The 18093-nt window shown below is 41.9% G+C and overlaps 1 protein-coding gene across 3 annotated transcripts in view; it reads left to right on the top strand.

Annotated features, from left to right (window-relative positions):
- Positions 1-18093, top strand: part of ULK2 (unc-51 like autophagy activating kinase 2) — a 72181-nt gene that overhangs the window by 49170 nt on the left and 4918 nt on the right. The window contains exons 14-22 of one of the 3 annotated variants that reach the window (XM_081805644.1): positions 1828-1908; positions 3409-3695; positions 5045-5232; positions 5635-5738; positions 12251-12400; positions 13698-13906; positions 15502-15680; positions 16116-16234; positions 16593-16750. In XM_081805644.1, coding sequence (XP_081661770.1) covers positions 1828-1908; positions 3409-3695; positions 5045-5232; positions 5635-5738; positions 12251-12400; positions 13698-13906; positions 15502-15680; positions 16116-16234; positions 16593-16750 — 1475 coding nt within the window. Of the gene's footprint in view, positions 1-1827; positions 1909-3393; positions 3696-5044; positions 5233-5634; positions 5739-12250; positions 12401-13697; positions 13907-15501; positions 15681-16115; positions 16235-16592; positions 16751-18093 lie in introns of all 3 variants that reach the window. The other 2 variants (XM_081805643.1, XM_081805645.1) reach the window with 2 other exon arrangements.

Below are 18093 nucleotides of genomic sequence, written 5' to 3'. Positions count from 1 at the left end.
TGACGCTGTCTTTTAGGAGCATTGGCTCACGATGGCAGTGAGTCTCAGCTGATGGGGAGCCATATCCTCCCCCTCCCACTCTCTGCCTTACTCCCAGCCCCCACGTGAGCTTCTCTAGGTACATTTGTTGGGACCGCTATTGGAAATAGAATAATATAAATGGATCTTATGGATAAAAAGTATCTCCATTGGGTTTGGGCTCCAAACGCACAAAATCAGAAACCCTAGATAATAGTACGTGAAACACCTACCCTACTTACCACTCCGCTTTGTGAGGATTAAGAGACAGTTGTGTACACAGCAGGGCTGGCTTCGGTCCACAGGGCCTTCCAGCTCCGGGAGGAAGATGGTGGCAGCTTCAGGACAGGTCTTTCCCCCTCTCCTGGGAAGCCTGCACGGCACAGGGGAGAATGCTCACACAAACAGCACCAACAAAACCCCAGCCAAACAGAAAGACGAACCTTAAACCACAGTTTTAGTGAAACTGAGAGACAAAGAAAAGGCTCAGCTTCAGGATACGTGCAAGAGAGGCCAAAGCAGCTGCTACTGCGGAATCTGAGGGAGACAGCACCGGTGGGGGGGCGGGGAGCGGGGGGTGCAGAGAGGGCCCGGGGCGGCAGGTCTGAAACTTGCCCCCCCACCCCTTGTAAATATGTGTATTTTTTACTTCTAAAAGGTAAATTTTTATACACTTTTTACTTGTAAAGGGCTCCATCCTCAAGCAGAACTGTCGAGTAAGAGTAAGGGGATGTGAAGAAATTTCAGGAGGAGGCAGAGTGAGAAGGATTGAAGTATGCTCAGGAGCCCTGATTCAAAAAAAAAACAAAAACCATAAGGATGTTTTTAAAAATGTGTCACCACACCTGTTGCAGTGGTTTTGAAGCTGCTTTTTAGCTGAAAAATCTTCCCGGAACAAAATCCTGGCCCTCCCTCACCCCCTCAGCAGCTCTTGGGGCATGTCAGGGTCTCCAGAGACAAGGTCCAAGCCTTATCCTTGCACTCAAGGAAAAGGCCCCTCCTCAGGATCTAACCTTTGCCTGCCTACCTAACCACCTGGTCAGTGTCTCCTGTCTGCTTCAACCCCCTGACCTCTCCCAGCTCTTCCTCTGGTTGGTTTGGGTACTCAGAGGTGGATGCAGAGAAGGGAGCTGCAGAGTCGTTCCAGAATGTCCGGGGAGGCACCTGTGGTGGATATGGGGTCGGCGGGGGAGGAGTCTGGGGGAGCCCCTTCAGACCTCCTTGCAGCTCTGACCCCCATGAGGGAGAGAGGGAGGTAGGAGGAGTGGGCAGGGGAGCCTTAACTAGAGGGAATTAATTCTAAGAACGCTTTAGCCAGGCCCAAGGAGTGTCCCCAAACACTAGATTGTCCAAATTCCCTGACCTGCTTGACCCAGCCTGAATTAGTGCCACACCCACATGCAGTTGTTGGCTGGGAGCCTTGGGGAGCATGCCTTGGCAGGAGCATCAAGAACGTAGTGGATACACAGGGACAGCAGCTGGGCCCCCTGCAGCTCCACAGGCCTCAAACATGACGAGCTCTTTGTACTTCTCTGTCTTCAGTGACGTACCTGTTACAGGCATCAGTTTGTTTGCGTGGCTTTCTTTCCTGCTGCTCTTGTTTCAGGGCACATTCTATGGTTCTTTTGATTGTAGCGTGCCCAGCACCCGGCACGTTGGTCGCTCAGTAAACGCCAACTGAAATAAATCTTTGCTCATCCAATTTCGTAAACTGTAATGTACTGTGCAGTTCGTGCATGTCTTACCTGCTTCCATCCTTCACTGGTTTTGAGTCACCTCTCATTCCTTTCCCTGTTTCCCCGTTCATAGTTGGGACCATTCCTGAGCAATTTAGTCAGTGCTGCTGTGGGCATCCTCAGGGTCACGACTCCAGGAGTAGAAACTCATCAGGTAGGAGATCTATTTGGGATATTAATAATTTTAATCCTGTTATAAGTGGATTTGAGTTATGTTTTTCTAGTCTGATCAAAGGAATAGACCTGATATGAAATATTCTGTCTGTTGTCCTACTTTCTAGAATCTTGGTCTAAAATGTTTTAGTATATCATATAGTCAATCAAATATCTCCTTTGGGGTATCTGATTCTTTTATGAAAGTAAGTCTTGGGAATTAACTGCACTAAATTTTGGTCATTGTCACATAGATAATGAAAATCAATCTAGACAATGAAGTTTCATTCCTTTGATTAATACTATTCTTGATAAGAGCTGCCAGTTAGCATGAGATAAACAAGAAATATAGTTTACTTGCTTTAATATAAAATATTTATACACCTGAAAAGATACGTGCAAATCACACTTTTATTAGTCAAATTTTATTGTATGTGCATCTGAGGAGTTGGCTAATTAAAGGAATCCTGTGTCACTGAGAAAAGCACTCTTTTCTTAGTTTTTCATATTTTGTGTTTGCCTAAAAATAAATCTTAGATAACTTTCTCCAGATTTATAACATTTTGCTACTAATTTTATTGATTTGTGTGTGCGTATTTATTCATGTGTACATGTGGACACACACACACACGGCAGAACCCAGTTCTGAAAGATGAAGACCAGATTTAGGATGAGATTAAGCTAGGAGTGGTCAGTAGCAAAAGTTCTCATTTCCTTTTTGGGAAGATTATGGTTATAGGTCCGTACCGTTATTGGTGGTAGCTTAGCTTGCAAGAAGCTCTGAAGAATTTGTAACTGGAGCTCCAGGCTTGCTTAGTAGCCTGAAGTTGGCAACAACAAGGTTTGTGTGGGGCAGTCCTCTTGCTGTTTCCAGCTCTTCACCATATCAAGACCCTATTTCTCAGGCTCTTAATATGGTGTCCCCTTAAGAGGCAAGAGTACCTGAGGACAACTGTTTTCTTTGAAGAGAATATGAGCACTTTAGGTTATAAATGAATTTCATTCATGAAACTGATAAAAAAAATTATCCATATATGCTTGTGATTTTTAGACAAGTAAAATAAAATCCCAGAAAAGCATATTATCTAATTAGATAAAGGATTATATTCTGGATTGGTTTGAAAAGTTTCTTTTAGCTGGTATGTGAGAAAAGAGAGTAATACATTGATATCCCCAAGTACGTATTCGCATAAAGAGTAGAAATCATTTTGTTCAACATGGATGTTGGTAGTTTTTACTGACATTGGCCATTCATGATATAGTTCTCTTGTGCTAATTAGACCAGACAGTAATCTGAGTTACCTGCTAGCTGCTGCCAAGAGTAGCTAACATACCCATCACCATTACCTTCTATCTGCCAAATCATCTCTCACCAAATACAGTTTTTAAAATATCTCCTGAAGAACATGACATTCATAGACTTCCCATTTTAAGAACTGTCCCCTGAATTCTTCAGTGTTTGCCCGTGCTCTGGGTTAACCTACAGGCATGTCCGTGGCAGGTTCCCCAGTGCCACAGACTCCATCACCACAGTCTCTCCTGTTGGGTGCTAGACTGCAGAGCGCCCCTACCCTCACCGACATCTACCAGAACAAGCAGAAACTCCGAAAGCAGCACTCGGACCCCGTGTGCCCGTCCCACGCTGGGGCTGGGTACAGCTACTCACCTCAGCCCAGTCGGCCTGGCAGCCTCGGAACCTCTCCCACCAAGCACATGGGGTCCTCTCCTCGCAGTTCGGACTGGTTCTTTAAAACTCCTTTACCAACCATCATTGGCTCTCCTACCAAGGTGCGTTCATTAAACTCTTTTGTTGGCGTTGCGACTTTGTTGAATTAACGTTTGTTACATGGGGCACAGGGTGCTGTGTGGTGAGCTCAGGTCCAACAGCAGACCACAGAGAAATTGCAGTAGGGAAGTCCATTACTCACATGTCTTGGCAGAAGTACCTGACATGTCTCGAGAGGCTGCACGGGGACGTCCAGGCAGGTGCGAACAGAGACAGGACCGGGGGCACATGCCTTTATTAGGGTGCAGGGATTGGAGGACTTGGGGGTTCCTGAGCTAAAGCAGGATTGGTCAGTTCGAACCAAAAGAATGGGATTCTGGTAAGCTCCACAGGAGTCTTATGTGTGTGACACCCAAGGGGAAAGCCTGGGGGACGGGGAGACTTTAGACCACCAGGGTTGTTGGAGGAGTCCTCTCCAGAATTAAATGTACTTGTGACCACAGGCTGCTCTCAGGGGCGTGCGCTTGCACGAGGCGCTGGTGTCCGTTTAAGGCCCTGCAGCCACGTGGCTACACAAAGATGATGCGGAATCAGCAATGCTGCGGAGTAGCTTAGCTGAGCTCCCTACAGTAGGCCATGAGCTAGTAAGTAGTGTAGTCCCCTTGTCTCCAGGGGATATGCTCCAAGACCCTCAGCGGATGGCTGAAACCAGATAGTATGATAAAATTTAATTTAGAAGTTAGGCACAGTGAGGGACTAATAGCAATAATTAATAATAGAAGAGTTTTAACAATAGGCCATAATAAAAGTTATGTGAATGTGGTCTCTCTCTCTCTCAAAATACACCCAGAATATATATAATATATAATAATCATGGGGGGAGGTCTTTTTTTTTTTAGATATTATATTTATTTAGAGTGAGCAAGCACGAGCGGTGGGGGGAGGGGCGGAGGGAGCTGGAGAAGCAGAAGGTGGGAGGTGAGAACATGCCTAGGAGGTGAGATGAAGTAAGGGAGTAAGGCAGGCATGTGACGGCTGGTAGGCTACCATTGACCTGCTGACCATACATCAGAAGGAGGATCACCTGCTTCCAGACCAGGATTGGCCGCAGAAAGCGAAACCGTGGATGGGGGCTACTCTACCTTATGGAAGATCCCTGATGAGAATAGCTACAATTTAATGGGGACTTGCTATGAGCCAGGCAGTCTCAGTACTTTATGCTGAATGCTTTTTCTACATTAGCCCACTTATTCCCGAAGAAAGGAAATTGAGGCTAGAGAGTAGGAGTGAACTGTCCAAGGTCCCAGAGCTGTCTGTGGAAGTCAGTCTGTGAAGCCAGGTCTGACTGACGTTCCTGACAATTCCGAATGCTGCATGCAGCATAGTAACCAGCTTACATATGTTTCCTTAGACCACAGCTCCTTTCAAAATACCTAAAACGCAAGCATCTTCCAACCTGCTAGCCTTGGTTACTCGTCACGGGCCTTCTGAAGGGCAGTCTAAGGATGGGAATGACCCACGGGAATGCTCTCATTGTCTCTTAGTTCAAGGAAGTGAGAGGCAGAAGTCTGAGCAGCAGAACAAAGCAGTGTTTGGCAGGTAAAAGACACCATTTCCTTCCAGCCTTCAGTGTGAAAACTGTAATAGTACAGATATTTCTGTTACAAAGACAAACCAGACCAAATTAGTTCAGTGGCTGGTTTATACCACATGGTCTGTGATACGAACTGTATACATTTAGAATCTCTGAAAACCACAGGTGCTTCCTGTAACTGTGAATACAGAGCTGCCACTGAATTTCCCGAATGTTCTATGTCTGCTTTTTGTTTGTCTTGGTTATTGAAGTTCATCTCTGCCTTGAATTGTCCGGTATCTATTTTTTGTCTCCTTATTCTCTGACTTCCCATTAACCCTTTTGTGGCTCAGCTTAAATCCCCCTTATTTAAATATTTGGAATTTTTAAGTATACTCTTCCATTATGAACATCATTCTTCTTTCTAGATCTGTCAGTACTGGGAAATTATCAGAACAACAAGTGAAGATACCTTTAGGTGGACATCAGGGCAGCACGGACAGTTTAAATACAGAACGACCGATGGATACAGGTAAGAAAAATGTGGTTTCTTTCTAGGCAGGTAATTCGCTAGTATGTGCGCTGGTTTGCTGTTATTGCTGCCACAGATTATCATAAGCGTGGTGTCTTAAAACAACACAAATGTATTATCATACAGCTTCAGAGGTCAGAGGCCTGCAGTGGGTGTCACCGGGCTAAAATCAGTATGTTGACAAGGCTGCATTCCTTCTGGAGGCTCTAGGGGAGAATGCATTTCCTTGCCTTTTCCTGCATCTAGAGACTGCCCTCATTCCTTGGCTTGGCGTCCCCTTCCATCTTGAAAGCCAACAGTGGCCAGTCTAGACTCTGACCTTCTGCCTTTCTGTTCTACATTTAATGAACCCTTGTGATTACATTGGACCCCCTGGATAATCCAGGATTATCTCTTTATATTTAAGGCAGTTCCATCTGCAACTTTAATTACCCTTTGCCATGTAATGTAGCCTATTTACAGGTTCCAGGCGTTAGGACATGGACATCTTTGGCTGGGTTGGAGGGCAGGAGAAAGTAATTATTTTACCTATCTGCTTCTGTTGACTGTTCACACACTTACTGAGATTTCTTCACCCACTCCCTGCCACTTCATCTTTTTTCTTAGCACATCAAGACAGGTGCTTGTGGGGTGTCTTGATGATCACCAGTTATGAGAATTTCATAATTCTTAAGTATTTCATAATTCATAAGATCACCAGTTAGGAAGAATTCTGACCCAAGATTGGTTTTTATTGGTAGGGTAATACTGGCCAAAGTTAGCTTAAACAAACATGTATGTACTCTTGAGCATTTCTTATACAGTGAGTAGATCCTATAAAAAAAAACCCATAGGTCACTGAGATCCCCTAGCCTTTTCATAATTGTTTAGAGACCTGTCCATAGACCCACATCTAGATTATTTGGATTGCTTGTCAAAACATAAAATGAAGGGCAGGTTGCAGACCATAACCCAGACTTGTTTAACCAAATTTTCTGGGAATGGATTCTAGGAATCTGTATTTTAACAAACTCCCGGGCGCCTGGGTGGCTCAGTCAGTTAAGCGTCTGCCTTCGGCTCAGGTCATGCTCCCAGAGTCCTGGGATCGAGCCCCATGTTGGGCTCCCCGCTCAGCAGGGAGTCTGCTTCTCCCTCTGACTCTCCCCGCCCCCGCTCGTGCTCTCTCTCTCTCAAATAAATAAAATCTTTAAAAGAAAAACCTCTCCCCATGATCATTATATACCCCTAAATTTGAGAATCACTATTGTAATCTCTTCATTCTCATTTTCTCTGTAATTTTTTTATTGATTCTCCCATTAGCATCCCAAGAAGGAAATATCTGGACCATCAAATATCTGATTGAACATGGTTTCTAATCCAAAGAGAATACTCCACTCTTTTCTTACTTGCATGGTTTCTGAAGGGAAGTCCAACGTAATTCTTACTCTTACTCTTCTATAGGTGAGGTGTTTTTTCTTTGGCTTCTTTCAGGACTTTTTCTTTGTCTTTGATTCTCTGTAGTTTGAATATGATATGTTTAGGTGTAATTTTTTTGGTATTCATCCTGCTTGGTGTTCTCTGAGCTTCCTGGATTTGTGGTTTGGTTCTGTCATTAATTTTGGAAAATTCTCGGTCGTTACTACTACAAATATTTCTTCTTTTCTCTCTCTCTTCCCCTCTGATATTCCCATTTCATATATGTTATACTTCTGTAGTTGTCCTGCGGTTCTTGAATATTCCGTCTTTGTTTTCATTCTTCTTTGTATTTGCTTTCCAGTTTTGGAAGTTCATATTGGCACATCTTCAAGCTAACTGATTCTCTCCTCAGCCATGTCCATCTACTGGTGAGCTCATCAAATGCATTATTCATTTCTGTTTCAGTGATTTTGATTTAAAACTTTTCCTTTTGATTCTTTTGTAGAGTTTCCATCTCTGTGCTTATGTTACCCATCTATTCTTACATGTTGTTTACTTTTCCCTAATGAGCGCTTAGCATATTAATCATATTTATTTTAAATTTCTAGTCTGATAATCCCAATCTGTGCTATATATGAGCCTGGTTCTGATGACTGCTCTGTCTCATCAAACTATTTTTACATTTTAGTATATCTTTTAATTTTTTTTTTTTTTTGGAAGTCTGACATGATATATTGGATAAAAGGAATTGAGTTAAATAGTATGAAGTTTTTTTTTGTTTTCCTGGCTAGGAGTTCGGCTGTGCTTAGTGTTTACTGTAGCTGTAGGTGTCGAGCTAAACTTTTCTCTGTTGTTTTTCAGTTTCCCTAGATACTCCTTCTTAAGTAGCATATGACCCTTGCCTAACTATATTCTTTCCTTAGAGTTTTATATCTTAGCTCTTACGTTTAGATCTGTGATCCACTTTGACTGGCTTCTTGTGGATGATGTGATGTAGGGGTCCAACTTCATTCTTTTGTGTGTGGATATTCAGTGATCCCAGCACCATTTATTGAAAAGATTATTCTTTCTTCCATTGAATTGTTTTATCAGCCTTGTAAAAAAAAATCTATCAACTATAAATGTGTTTATTTCTGGACTCCTAATTCTGTTTCATCAATCTATATTGTCTGTTATGCTGGTACCATACTGCTATGATTACTGTACTTTATAGTAACCAAGGAAATGTGAGTCCTCCACCTTTGTTCTTCTTTTTCAAGATTGTTTTTGGTTATTCTGGGCCCTTGAGTTTCCATTATGAATATTAGTGTCACCTACTAAAATGAAATCCCTGGATTGCCAAGTTGCTTTAACATATGAAAATCAATTAATGTAATAATAACACTCAATATGCTAGGAATAGAAGTGAATTTACTCACCTGATAAAGAACATCTGTGAAAAATGCACAACTAACATGGTGAAATGATTAAAGTTGAATGTTTTCCCCCTAAGATCATGAACAAGACAAGGGTATCTGCTCTCACCACTTCTATTCTACATTGTATCAGAGGCTCTAGCCAGGGCAACTGGGCCAAAAACAAAAACAAAACACCCAGCTTGGAAAGGAAGAAGTAAAACTACCTCTATTCACAGATGGCATGATCTTGTATGTAGAAAATCCTAGCATAACCCACTAAAAAACTATTTGAACGACTAAATTCAGCAGTGTTGCACGGTACAAGATCAGTACCCAAAAATTCACTGTATTTCTCATACACTGGCAAGAAACAATCTGAAAATGACATTAAGAAAACAATTCCGTGTAAGATACCATCAAAAATAATAAAATACTTAGGAATAAATATATAATTGTAAACTATAAAACTTTGATTCTGAAAACTACGAAACACTGATGAAATAAAGAAGACAAAACTAAATGGAAAGAAACCCCATGTTTATAGATCAGATGACTTAATATTGTTAAGATGGCAGTACTTTCCAAATTGATCTGTAGATTGAATGAAACCCCTGTAAGTGACACATCATTGTTCTCCTGCTGCTCCCAAGGTTGCCTCCTAGTCTTTGCTTTTCCTGTTTTACTGTGATGTTTCTGGGTGTGGCTCTCTCTGAGTTTATCTTCCTTTGAGTTTGTTGAGTCTCTTGGATATACAGATTGTTTTTCATCAAACTTGAGAAATTTTCAGCCATTATTTATTTGGATATTTTTTTCTGCCTGTCCTCTCCTCCTGGTACCCCCATCACGCATAGAATACACATTATGCATAGGTACACCTAGTGGTGTTTCCTAGTTCTTTGAGGCTCTCTTCTCTTTCCTCTCTCTGTGCTTCACATTGCACACTCTCTATCAATTTATCTTCGAGTTCATGGATTCTTTCTTCTGCCAATTCACATCTGCTGTTGAACCCCTGGAGTAAATTTTTAATTTCAGTTATTGTTCTTTTTAACTTCCAAATTTGCACTTGGTTCTTTTTTATAATTTCTCTATTGATATTCTCCATTTGATGAGACATTGTTATCATACTTTACTTTAAATTTATTTTTCTTACTTGAGTATAGTTGACATACAATGTTAGTTTTCGATATACAGCATAGTGATTCAGCATCTCTATATGTTATGCTTTGCTCACCACAAAGTGGAGCTGCCATCTGTCCCCATACAACACTATTATAGTATCATTGACTGTATTCCCTATACTGTACCTTTTGTTCCCATGACTTACTCATTTCATAACTGTAAGCCTATATCTTCCACTCCCCTTCACCCATTTTGCCTTCCCCCCCACCCCTCCCCTCTGGCAACCATCAGTTTGTTCTCTGTATTTTTAGATTTGATTCTGCTTTTTGTTTGTTTATTAATTTGTTTTGTTTTTCAGATTCCACATATGAGTGAAATCATATGGTATTTGTCTTTTTCAGTCTGACTTATTTCACTTGGGCATAATACCCTCTGGGTCCCTCCACGTTGTCACAAATGGCAAGATCCCATCCCTTTTTATGGCTGCGTAATACTCCACTGTATAAGTAAAACACCTACACACCACATCTTTATTTGTTGATGGACACTTAGGTTGCTTCCATATCTTTGCGTTTGTAAATAATGCTGCATTGAACATAAGGGTGCATATACCAGGTGCCCCTAGTGGTTGTTTTTAAAAAAAAAAATAATTTCCACCAGGATGCCTTGGTGGTGCAGTCAGCTAAGTGTCTGACTCTTGGTTTCTGCTCGTTTGTGCTCTCAGGGTCGTGAGATCGAGCCCCATGTAGGGCTCCATGCTCAGCACCAAGTCTGCTTAAGACTCTCTCTCCCTCAGTCCCTACTCCCCTCTCTCTTTCTTAAATGAACAAATAAGTCTTTAAAAAAAATAATTTTCACCAGTTACGGTTGTTTCACTGAGAAGCAGGTCTGTGATGCTCCTCACACTTCACACTGCCGTCCTGGAAGTCGTTGTTCTATGTGCTGTTTACCAGAAGTCAGTCACTACAAGTTGAAATGGTTTTTGAAATTAGCTTGTTTGAAAGACCATTTTATGTCTCGTCCCCCTTTATAGATTAATTTAAATTTATAGGGTTTGTAAGTTCTGCATGAATATGTGTTGTAATTTAAGTCCAAGTTTGTGTATGTGAAACCAGATTTTTCTCCTTCAACAACATTTAGGCATAAATGTATCTTTGATCATTTTTATTCTCTTTTTCTCTTCCTTTTCCACATGAACTTTATTATCATTTGAAATCACAAATTTCTCTTTTTAATCATGAAGTTTCCATTTCTGAAAATAAAAACTGCTGATAGTAGGAAAAACTTAAGACCGTAAGAAAAATAGGGTCATTGGCTCTTAAAATATATCCATGACCATCTTTATTTTTTTTTTTTTAAGATTTTATCCATTTATTTATTTGAGAGAGAGAGAGAAACAGCATGAGAGGGGAGAGGATCAGAGGGAGAAGCAGGCTCCCCACTGAGCCGGGAGCCTGATGTGGGATTCGATCCCAGGACTCTGGGACCATGACCTGAGCTGAAGGCAGTCGCCCAACCAACTGAGCCACCCAGGCGCCCCATGACCATCTTTTTTTTTTTTTTTTTTTTTTTTGAGAGAGAGAGAATGAGAGACAGAGAGCATGAGAGGGAGGAGGGTCAGAGGGAGAAGCAGACTCCCTGCCGAGCAGGGAGCCCGATGCGGAACTCGATCCCGGGACTCCAGGATCATGACCTGAGCCAAAAGCAGCTGCTTAACCAACTGAGCCACCCAGGCGCCCCCATGACCATCTTTAAATACATGTATACCTACTAAAATAAAATCATAACATAAAGAGAATATGTGTCATTTTGTACATCTCATGTAACAATGGATACTATTTAGTTTCCACCTACTGTTCCTTGCTCCCTAGAAGATTTTTATGAACTGTGTTCTGTTAATTAGACGCTTCAAGTTTGTTATGCTCTGTTGTGGATAGGATGGACACTGATGGCAGGTTTTTTTTCTATATCTGGTTTTAACTTTGTGATTGTATTGTTAACTCCCACCTCCATTCTATGTCGTCAGAAATGTAATGTTTTTGAGATGCTTGAGTGTGAAAAAGCTTTGGACAACTTATTGATTCTGCGTAGTTTGGTGGAGAGAGGCTTTCCACCTTGCCTTCCTTTAGCCCACGTTCAGCCCATCAGGCCCCCTGACACTGGGTCCCACCCCCATTTCTTCCTGGCAGATGTACGGCTGCAATTCCATTGACTCAGCTTTCTCTGTCTCTTAAAGCTCTTACACCATGGAGACTCCTGATCTCCCTTTGGCTTTCCCTCACATTTTTAGTCTGAGTTCTTGGTTTCCCCTTCTTTGAATGATCCTTACCAGGTGTGACTACAGCTTGTGTCCTTTAGAAGTATACAGAAGTGACTCTGAACAGGAGGCTTTGGTGTGAAGAAGATTCACAGCTGAGAAGAGATTACCATAAGATCCCTTAATGGCGATCTGTGTTGAATTTCTGATGTTAAGAATAATAAATACTTAATATAAAAAAGCCCCAGAAACGCTGCTATAAAAGTAAAGGTCTCCCTATAATCCCACCCCCAAACATAAACACCGTGGAAGCAATGTGACATTTTGTCAACTTTTCCCCGAAGCCCCTGCAGGAGCTTGTGGTGGTGGACTGGCACCTGCCCTGGGAACAGCAGCAAGTTCTAGGGCTGTCCTGTTCACTGTAGGATCTCCTCCACACAGTGCGGCGGCCCCCACTGCTGCCCATACGGTCCTCCGAACAAGAACAACCTCAGGTGAAGAATTGTGTTGTTATCATTTTGGCTTGTGTTTGGAGTGCAGTGTTCTGTCAATGACTTGATGCGACTCAGATGAGTCCCTCAGCCTCTCTGGACTTCAGTTTCTTTACCAATGACATTGAGGTCATCATTTTCTTGACCTTAAAGGGTTATAGGGTATAAATGGGACCTTTGGGGGGGGGCTTTATAAAGTAAAAGTACTGTATGTTTATAATACTATATTATAGCAATGTAACATAAATGTGACTTTTCCATGATGAAGCAGCTACGCATCTATGGTGCTTCTTATATTAAAGGCTTATTTTAGTACCTCTGGTAAATTTTTTGAAATGGTAGATGGTTGCTTTGTTCTTTTAGGGACCTAAGTTTCACCTTTTTTGGTACTTTGGGTCCTAATCTTTGCACTTAATCCTACCTACATTTAGATAGGCCAGTAGATTGGTTTTATCATCCATACTCTGTAAGTAGGTTATTAATACCCCAAATTAAGAAAGTATTTAGATTGGACTTGAAATGAGTTATCATTTGGCATTGCCATCCATATTGTACCTTGTGTCCTTTAAATTCTCTTATGCTACGTAAGTTACCAATCAAGATGTCAGGAGATTCATAAGCAAAGGATTATAAATAGATAACGAGAGAGGAAGTAGGAGCCGATAATCTTGTTCTTCAGATTATTAAAAATACCAGATAATAAAATGTCATTTTCAGAAAGTGATATTTCATACCTGTTAACTAAGCCAGCACTAAAAGGTTGTAGTGCCCAGTGTTGCTGAGGTTTGGTGGGATCTGTGTGCTTACTCACGCCTGCTGTTGAAGGTACTGTGGCAGTTTGTACGAGAGCGGTAAAAATGTTTGTAACATTTGATCTGTGGTAATCCCATTCCTGTTTACAATACCACTTCAGAATACTTATCACAAATGAATCATTCAAAAGAAGGAGAAACTTTGGATTTCATTATAGTGTTATCTGTGATATAAAAAATCAGAAATAGTATAAATCCTCCAGGCAATCATCACATGTATAAATTTAGAGAACTGCTGTGCGTCCATTGTGTTTAATGATGATGAGGACTGTGGGGCAACAGGGAAAAATGTATATGCTATAAACTTGTTTAAAAACTAGCCATGATGATGTCTATGAAATAGGCGTATAAGGGAGGAATAAAGGTGAACTTGGAAAAATAAGACCTATTCATACACTGCGGTAGGGGGTCCGTGACTGCTCCTGGGCTGGCGGGAGGGGCCGGTGCAGCCGCCCTGCCCACGCCCTCACTGTCCCCTCTCCTTGCAGCCGGCTCCAGCAGCTCCGGGGGCTCCCTGTGCTCGGCCGGTGGCCGTGTGGCTATGGGCTCCCCACCGGGGCCGGGCTGGGGGGCTTCCCCTCCTGGAGCCGAGGCCGCGCCCAGCCTGAGATACATGTCTTATGGTGCTTCACCCCCCAGCCTGGAGGGGCTCATCACCTTTGAGGCCCCTGAACTGCCAGAGGAGACACTGATGGAGGTGAGAAGAGCCCTGGAGGGTGTCGTAGCCACGGCGGGAGAGCTAAATGCTCTCGAAAGTTCCGACGGGTTTTTTCTTTTCTTTAGCTTGTCTTTTCTATTTGAAAACCATTGCTGACACGTTTTCAGAGTTATGTGGACAGTGACACTCATCCAACAAGCTTTGGTTGATAGGAAGTGACAGAGATTTTTCCTCTGAAGTTTAGTTACTATTGATAGGACTTGGAAAGCATAACCTTGGTCCTAAAACCAGAACTTTTTATTTTCAGTGCTTGCTTTTCTTTATAACATAAAAATGATTACACTTGGGCTTAAAAAGTAATAAAGCATAACGCCAGATGCGTCACTGACTCAGAAATAACCCTCCCAGGCAGATGCTCGTACTCCTAGACCAGCTCCTGTCCTCTGTGGAGACAGTTCTGCAGGGAAACGCACATCAGAATCATGCCGAACACAGATTCAGAACAGGAGAAGTTCACTCGATGACTTAAAGACCGTGCCAGTTCAGTTCCCCAGTCTGGCCTCCAGGACGCATGCAGTGGCCTACGTGGTGTCCTCACTGCTGATTACAGTGCTGACTTAGCCTCCATTTCCAATTAAAATGATCAGTTCTCCAGACCAAAAGAACAGATGCTCTCTCCATGCTGAACCTGTAGCATTTCTATTTTGTGTGAATGAGAACTAGGTATTTCACAGAAAAGGTTTAAAATGGTGCCTGCAAAATGTATCAGTGATTTTATAGTAGATTTAGTAGTAATCTTGAACATATGTGTGACCTAATGCTAAAATTGGAAAAGCAGTTGTCCGAGTTTTTTCAGTCTCCATCAGATTAGACGCAAATTGTTTTCCAATACATTTTCCAGTGTATTAGAATATATAGTCCAGTACGCTGTCAGACCTTCACAAGCTAATTGGTTTATTCTCCTTTCTCTAGGAAAATGATTCTCATCCTTTTTTTAATCGTAAAAGGAGGATGAGAAGCTTAGTCTTATTTGAGATTTCAGGAAACTTTTATAGCTAAAAGCACATCTCAAAACAACATTAATTTTAGACTACCCATTTTTAATGCATGCTACTATGTCTGCCTATACTCCCCTCATTAACTTACTGAGCAGCTCACAGAAATTTAGAGCTTTGGTATTAGGAATCCCTGTGAACTGAAAACCCAGCAGAAATTAAAATAAAGCATCCCTGAAACTATAAGACAGTAGAATCTGCAAAACTATCAAGAAGTGTGGTTTAATGTGCAGCATATCCTTATAATCCTGATAATTTATTTTGTCATGTATATTGATTTAATTGTTTGGTTTTGTTGTTGTTTTTTCTAGTAAAAGCACAGTGACCTCATATCTTTGAAACTTCATTTTGTGGGCCACTCTCATCCATACACACAAACACACGCACACACCCACATTTTGTTTCACCTGTGTTTATTTTCTTACTAGTTTTCTAGAATTTAAAAATCTTAGTCTGTTCTGCTCATTCTGATATTCCTAAGTATAGAAACACTGTAGCATCGGCCATGGTTTATATACAGAAACAAGTATCCACCTCTTCTTAGCTGCAATTTTATAAGACAAATTGGCTTTGCCACAGCGAGAACACACGGACACCTTACGCCACCTCAACGTGATGCTGATGTTCACGGAGTGCGTGCTGGACCTGACAGCCGTGAGGGGGGGTCACCCGGAGCTGTGCACATCCGCTGTCTCCTTGTACCAGATCCAGGAGAGTGTGGTCGTGGACCAGATCAGCCAGCTGAGCAAAGACTGGGGGTACGTGCCCCCTTTGTCATTCACTTCCAGATTCTCCGTGCTTTCTGTAAATTCGTGTCTGAGATGGAGGGCCTGTCACACACCAGCGATCATATCTCCTTATGAAAAGCTTCAAGGGAGCTCTTAGTTATGTTACTGTGCTAGATTTCACTTGTGAGCCAGGACTTGAAGATCCTGCAACCTTAGCATTGCCTTTTCCTTGTAACTGATACTGTTGAAGATATTTGATGATGAAGAGATTGTATTGGTTTTTGAGTCTACCTGTTGTATTCAAAGTGAACCGTTTTCCTTCAGGAGTTATTTGTGCGCTAAAAATGTCAAGGAGAATGGCATTCCTCTAGAAATGCTATCTGAATGGTGACCCTGTGCGTAGAGAGTGGAGTCTGGCGTGTTGGCTCCCAGGATAACACTCTGCTGTCTTCCTTCCGGGTGCAGGCGGGTGGAGCAGCTGGTGTTATACATGAAAGCAGCCCAGCTCTTGGCAGCCTCTCTGCATCTCGCCAAAGCCCAGATCAAGTCCGGGAAGCTGAGCCCGTCCACGACTGTGAAACAAGGTATGGGGGCATTGTGACCACTGGACGCCCACGCCCTCACACCGCCCCTTTCCCCATCACACCGAGAGAGAGTTTGATGAGGAATCCTGTGTTAACTATTCTTAGATGGGCAAAGATGCTGACTTCTCTGGGTTTTGTTTTTGCCATTTAATTGATAGAACAGTCAGAAGCGCTTTATTCTCAACTTTTTCTTAACTGGAAGAGAACCCATGAAAGAATCTGATTTCCGGTCTTTTTTCCCTCAAGGATCATTTAGTGCCACTTTACTTAAATCAGCGGAAAAGGTGCATGTTACTGTGACTCTGTTTTTATTTTGGGAGGAAAATTGAAATTAGTTCTCATCTCAACTTCTTTTCAGTTGTCAAAAATCTGAATGAACGATACAAATTCTGCATCACCATGTGCAAGAAACTTACAGAAAAGCTGAATCGCTTCTTCTCTGACAAACAGAGATTTATTGATGAAATCAACAGCGTGACCGCAGAGAAACTCATCTATAACTGTGCTGTAGAAATGGTAACCCTTTCTGAGGTTGAATATTATATAAGAGTATCTTTTGAGTTGAATACCTACTTGATACTTTCCTTTTTTAATTTTTTTAAAATTATTTATTTATTTATTTTTAAAGATTTTATTTATTTATTTGACAGAGAGATAGCGAGAGCAGGAACACAAGCAGGGGGAGTGGGAGAGGGAGAAGCAGGCTTCCTGCCGAGCAGGGAGTCCGATGTGGGACTCGATCCCAGGACCCTGGGATCATGACCTGAGCTGAAGGCAGACGCTTAACGACTGAGCCACCCAGGCACCCCTTTTTTTATTTTTTAAAAAGATTTATTTATCTGAGCGAGAGAGCACTAGTGGGAGGGGCAGAGAGAGTCTCAAGCAGACTCTGTGCTGAGCACAGAACCCGATGCAGGACTCGATCTCATGACCCTGAGGTCACAGCCTGAGCCAAAACCAAGAGTCAGAAGCTAAACCGACTGCACCACCCAGGCGCCCTTTGACGTTCTCCTTTTAAAAAGAGTTTCTGCCCTTAACCATTCCCAAGTCCCAAACATTGTGACTCCCTCTTACGAAAGGAGTAATTGGATGTCATTAGCACAAGTAACACATTAGGTAACATTGACTACCACACTTGGTGACATTTCCTTGTACCTCTTAAAATGGCTAACATTAGGACTGTCTAATCTTTTTATACTTTGCATCTAAGAGCCTTGGCTGGATCTGCATTTTCTGCATTTTCTACTATTTAAGAAATTTTGGCATAATAAAACATTAGAAGAAATACTGCTGTGTTAACCAATCCATGTGCCCAGACTCTGCTTACTGACCTTACTTAAGCATAGACACAAAGTAAAATCTGCTTTTCCAGCTGTGTAGCTATACTTCTGGAAATCACTTGTTTCTGTCTCATGAGGGGAAAACTGCTCTGAAGTAGAGATGAAATTAGGGACTGTTAAAGAAGTGGTTAAGTGGGGAAAAAATTAGTGACCAATGTTATTTTTGCCACCTTAACATAATAAATCTCCTTCTCCCCCGCCAAATTCGTCCGCTTTGAATTGTTCTGTTATACTGCCCTTGGCCTCAGTCTGAAAGCCATTATCAAAAGTCATGGGAAAATAACTGTAGAATATAAACTGTTGACAAGAATAATAGACAGTATTTTGCTCTAAACTATTGCTATGAATAATATGCATTCTATCACTCTATACTGAATTAACACTTCATATGATGAATTATTTTTAGAAGTTTGTGCCAGGAAGAATGTCCTCTCCAAAGGAGTTATGGTGTTCTGTTCTTTTCTGATAATAAGAGCAGTATTGACTTTGCCCGGGCTGCATAGCCAGCTTACTGTTATT

The sequence above is a fragment of the Leptonychotes weddellii genome, chromosome 15 (genome assembly GCF_054177405.1).
Source record: "Leptonychotes weddellii isolate Sample4059 chromosome 15, ASM5417740v2, whole genome shotgun sequence".
In the NCBI taxonomy this organism is placed as follows: Eukaryota; Metazoa; Chordata; class Mammalia; order Carnivora; family Phocidae; genus Leptonychotes; species Leptonychotes weddellii.
The sequence above is the reverse complement of the archived record's forward strand: the minus strand, read 5'-3'. Positions and strand labels throughout refer to the sequence as shown.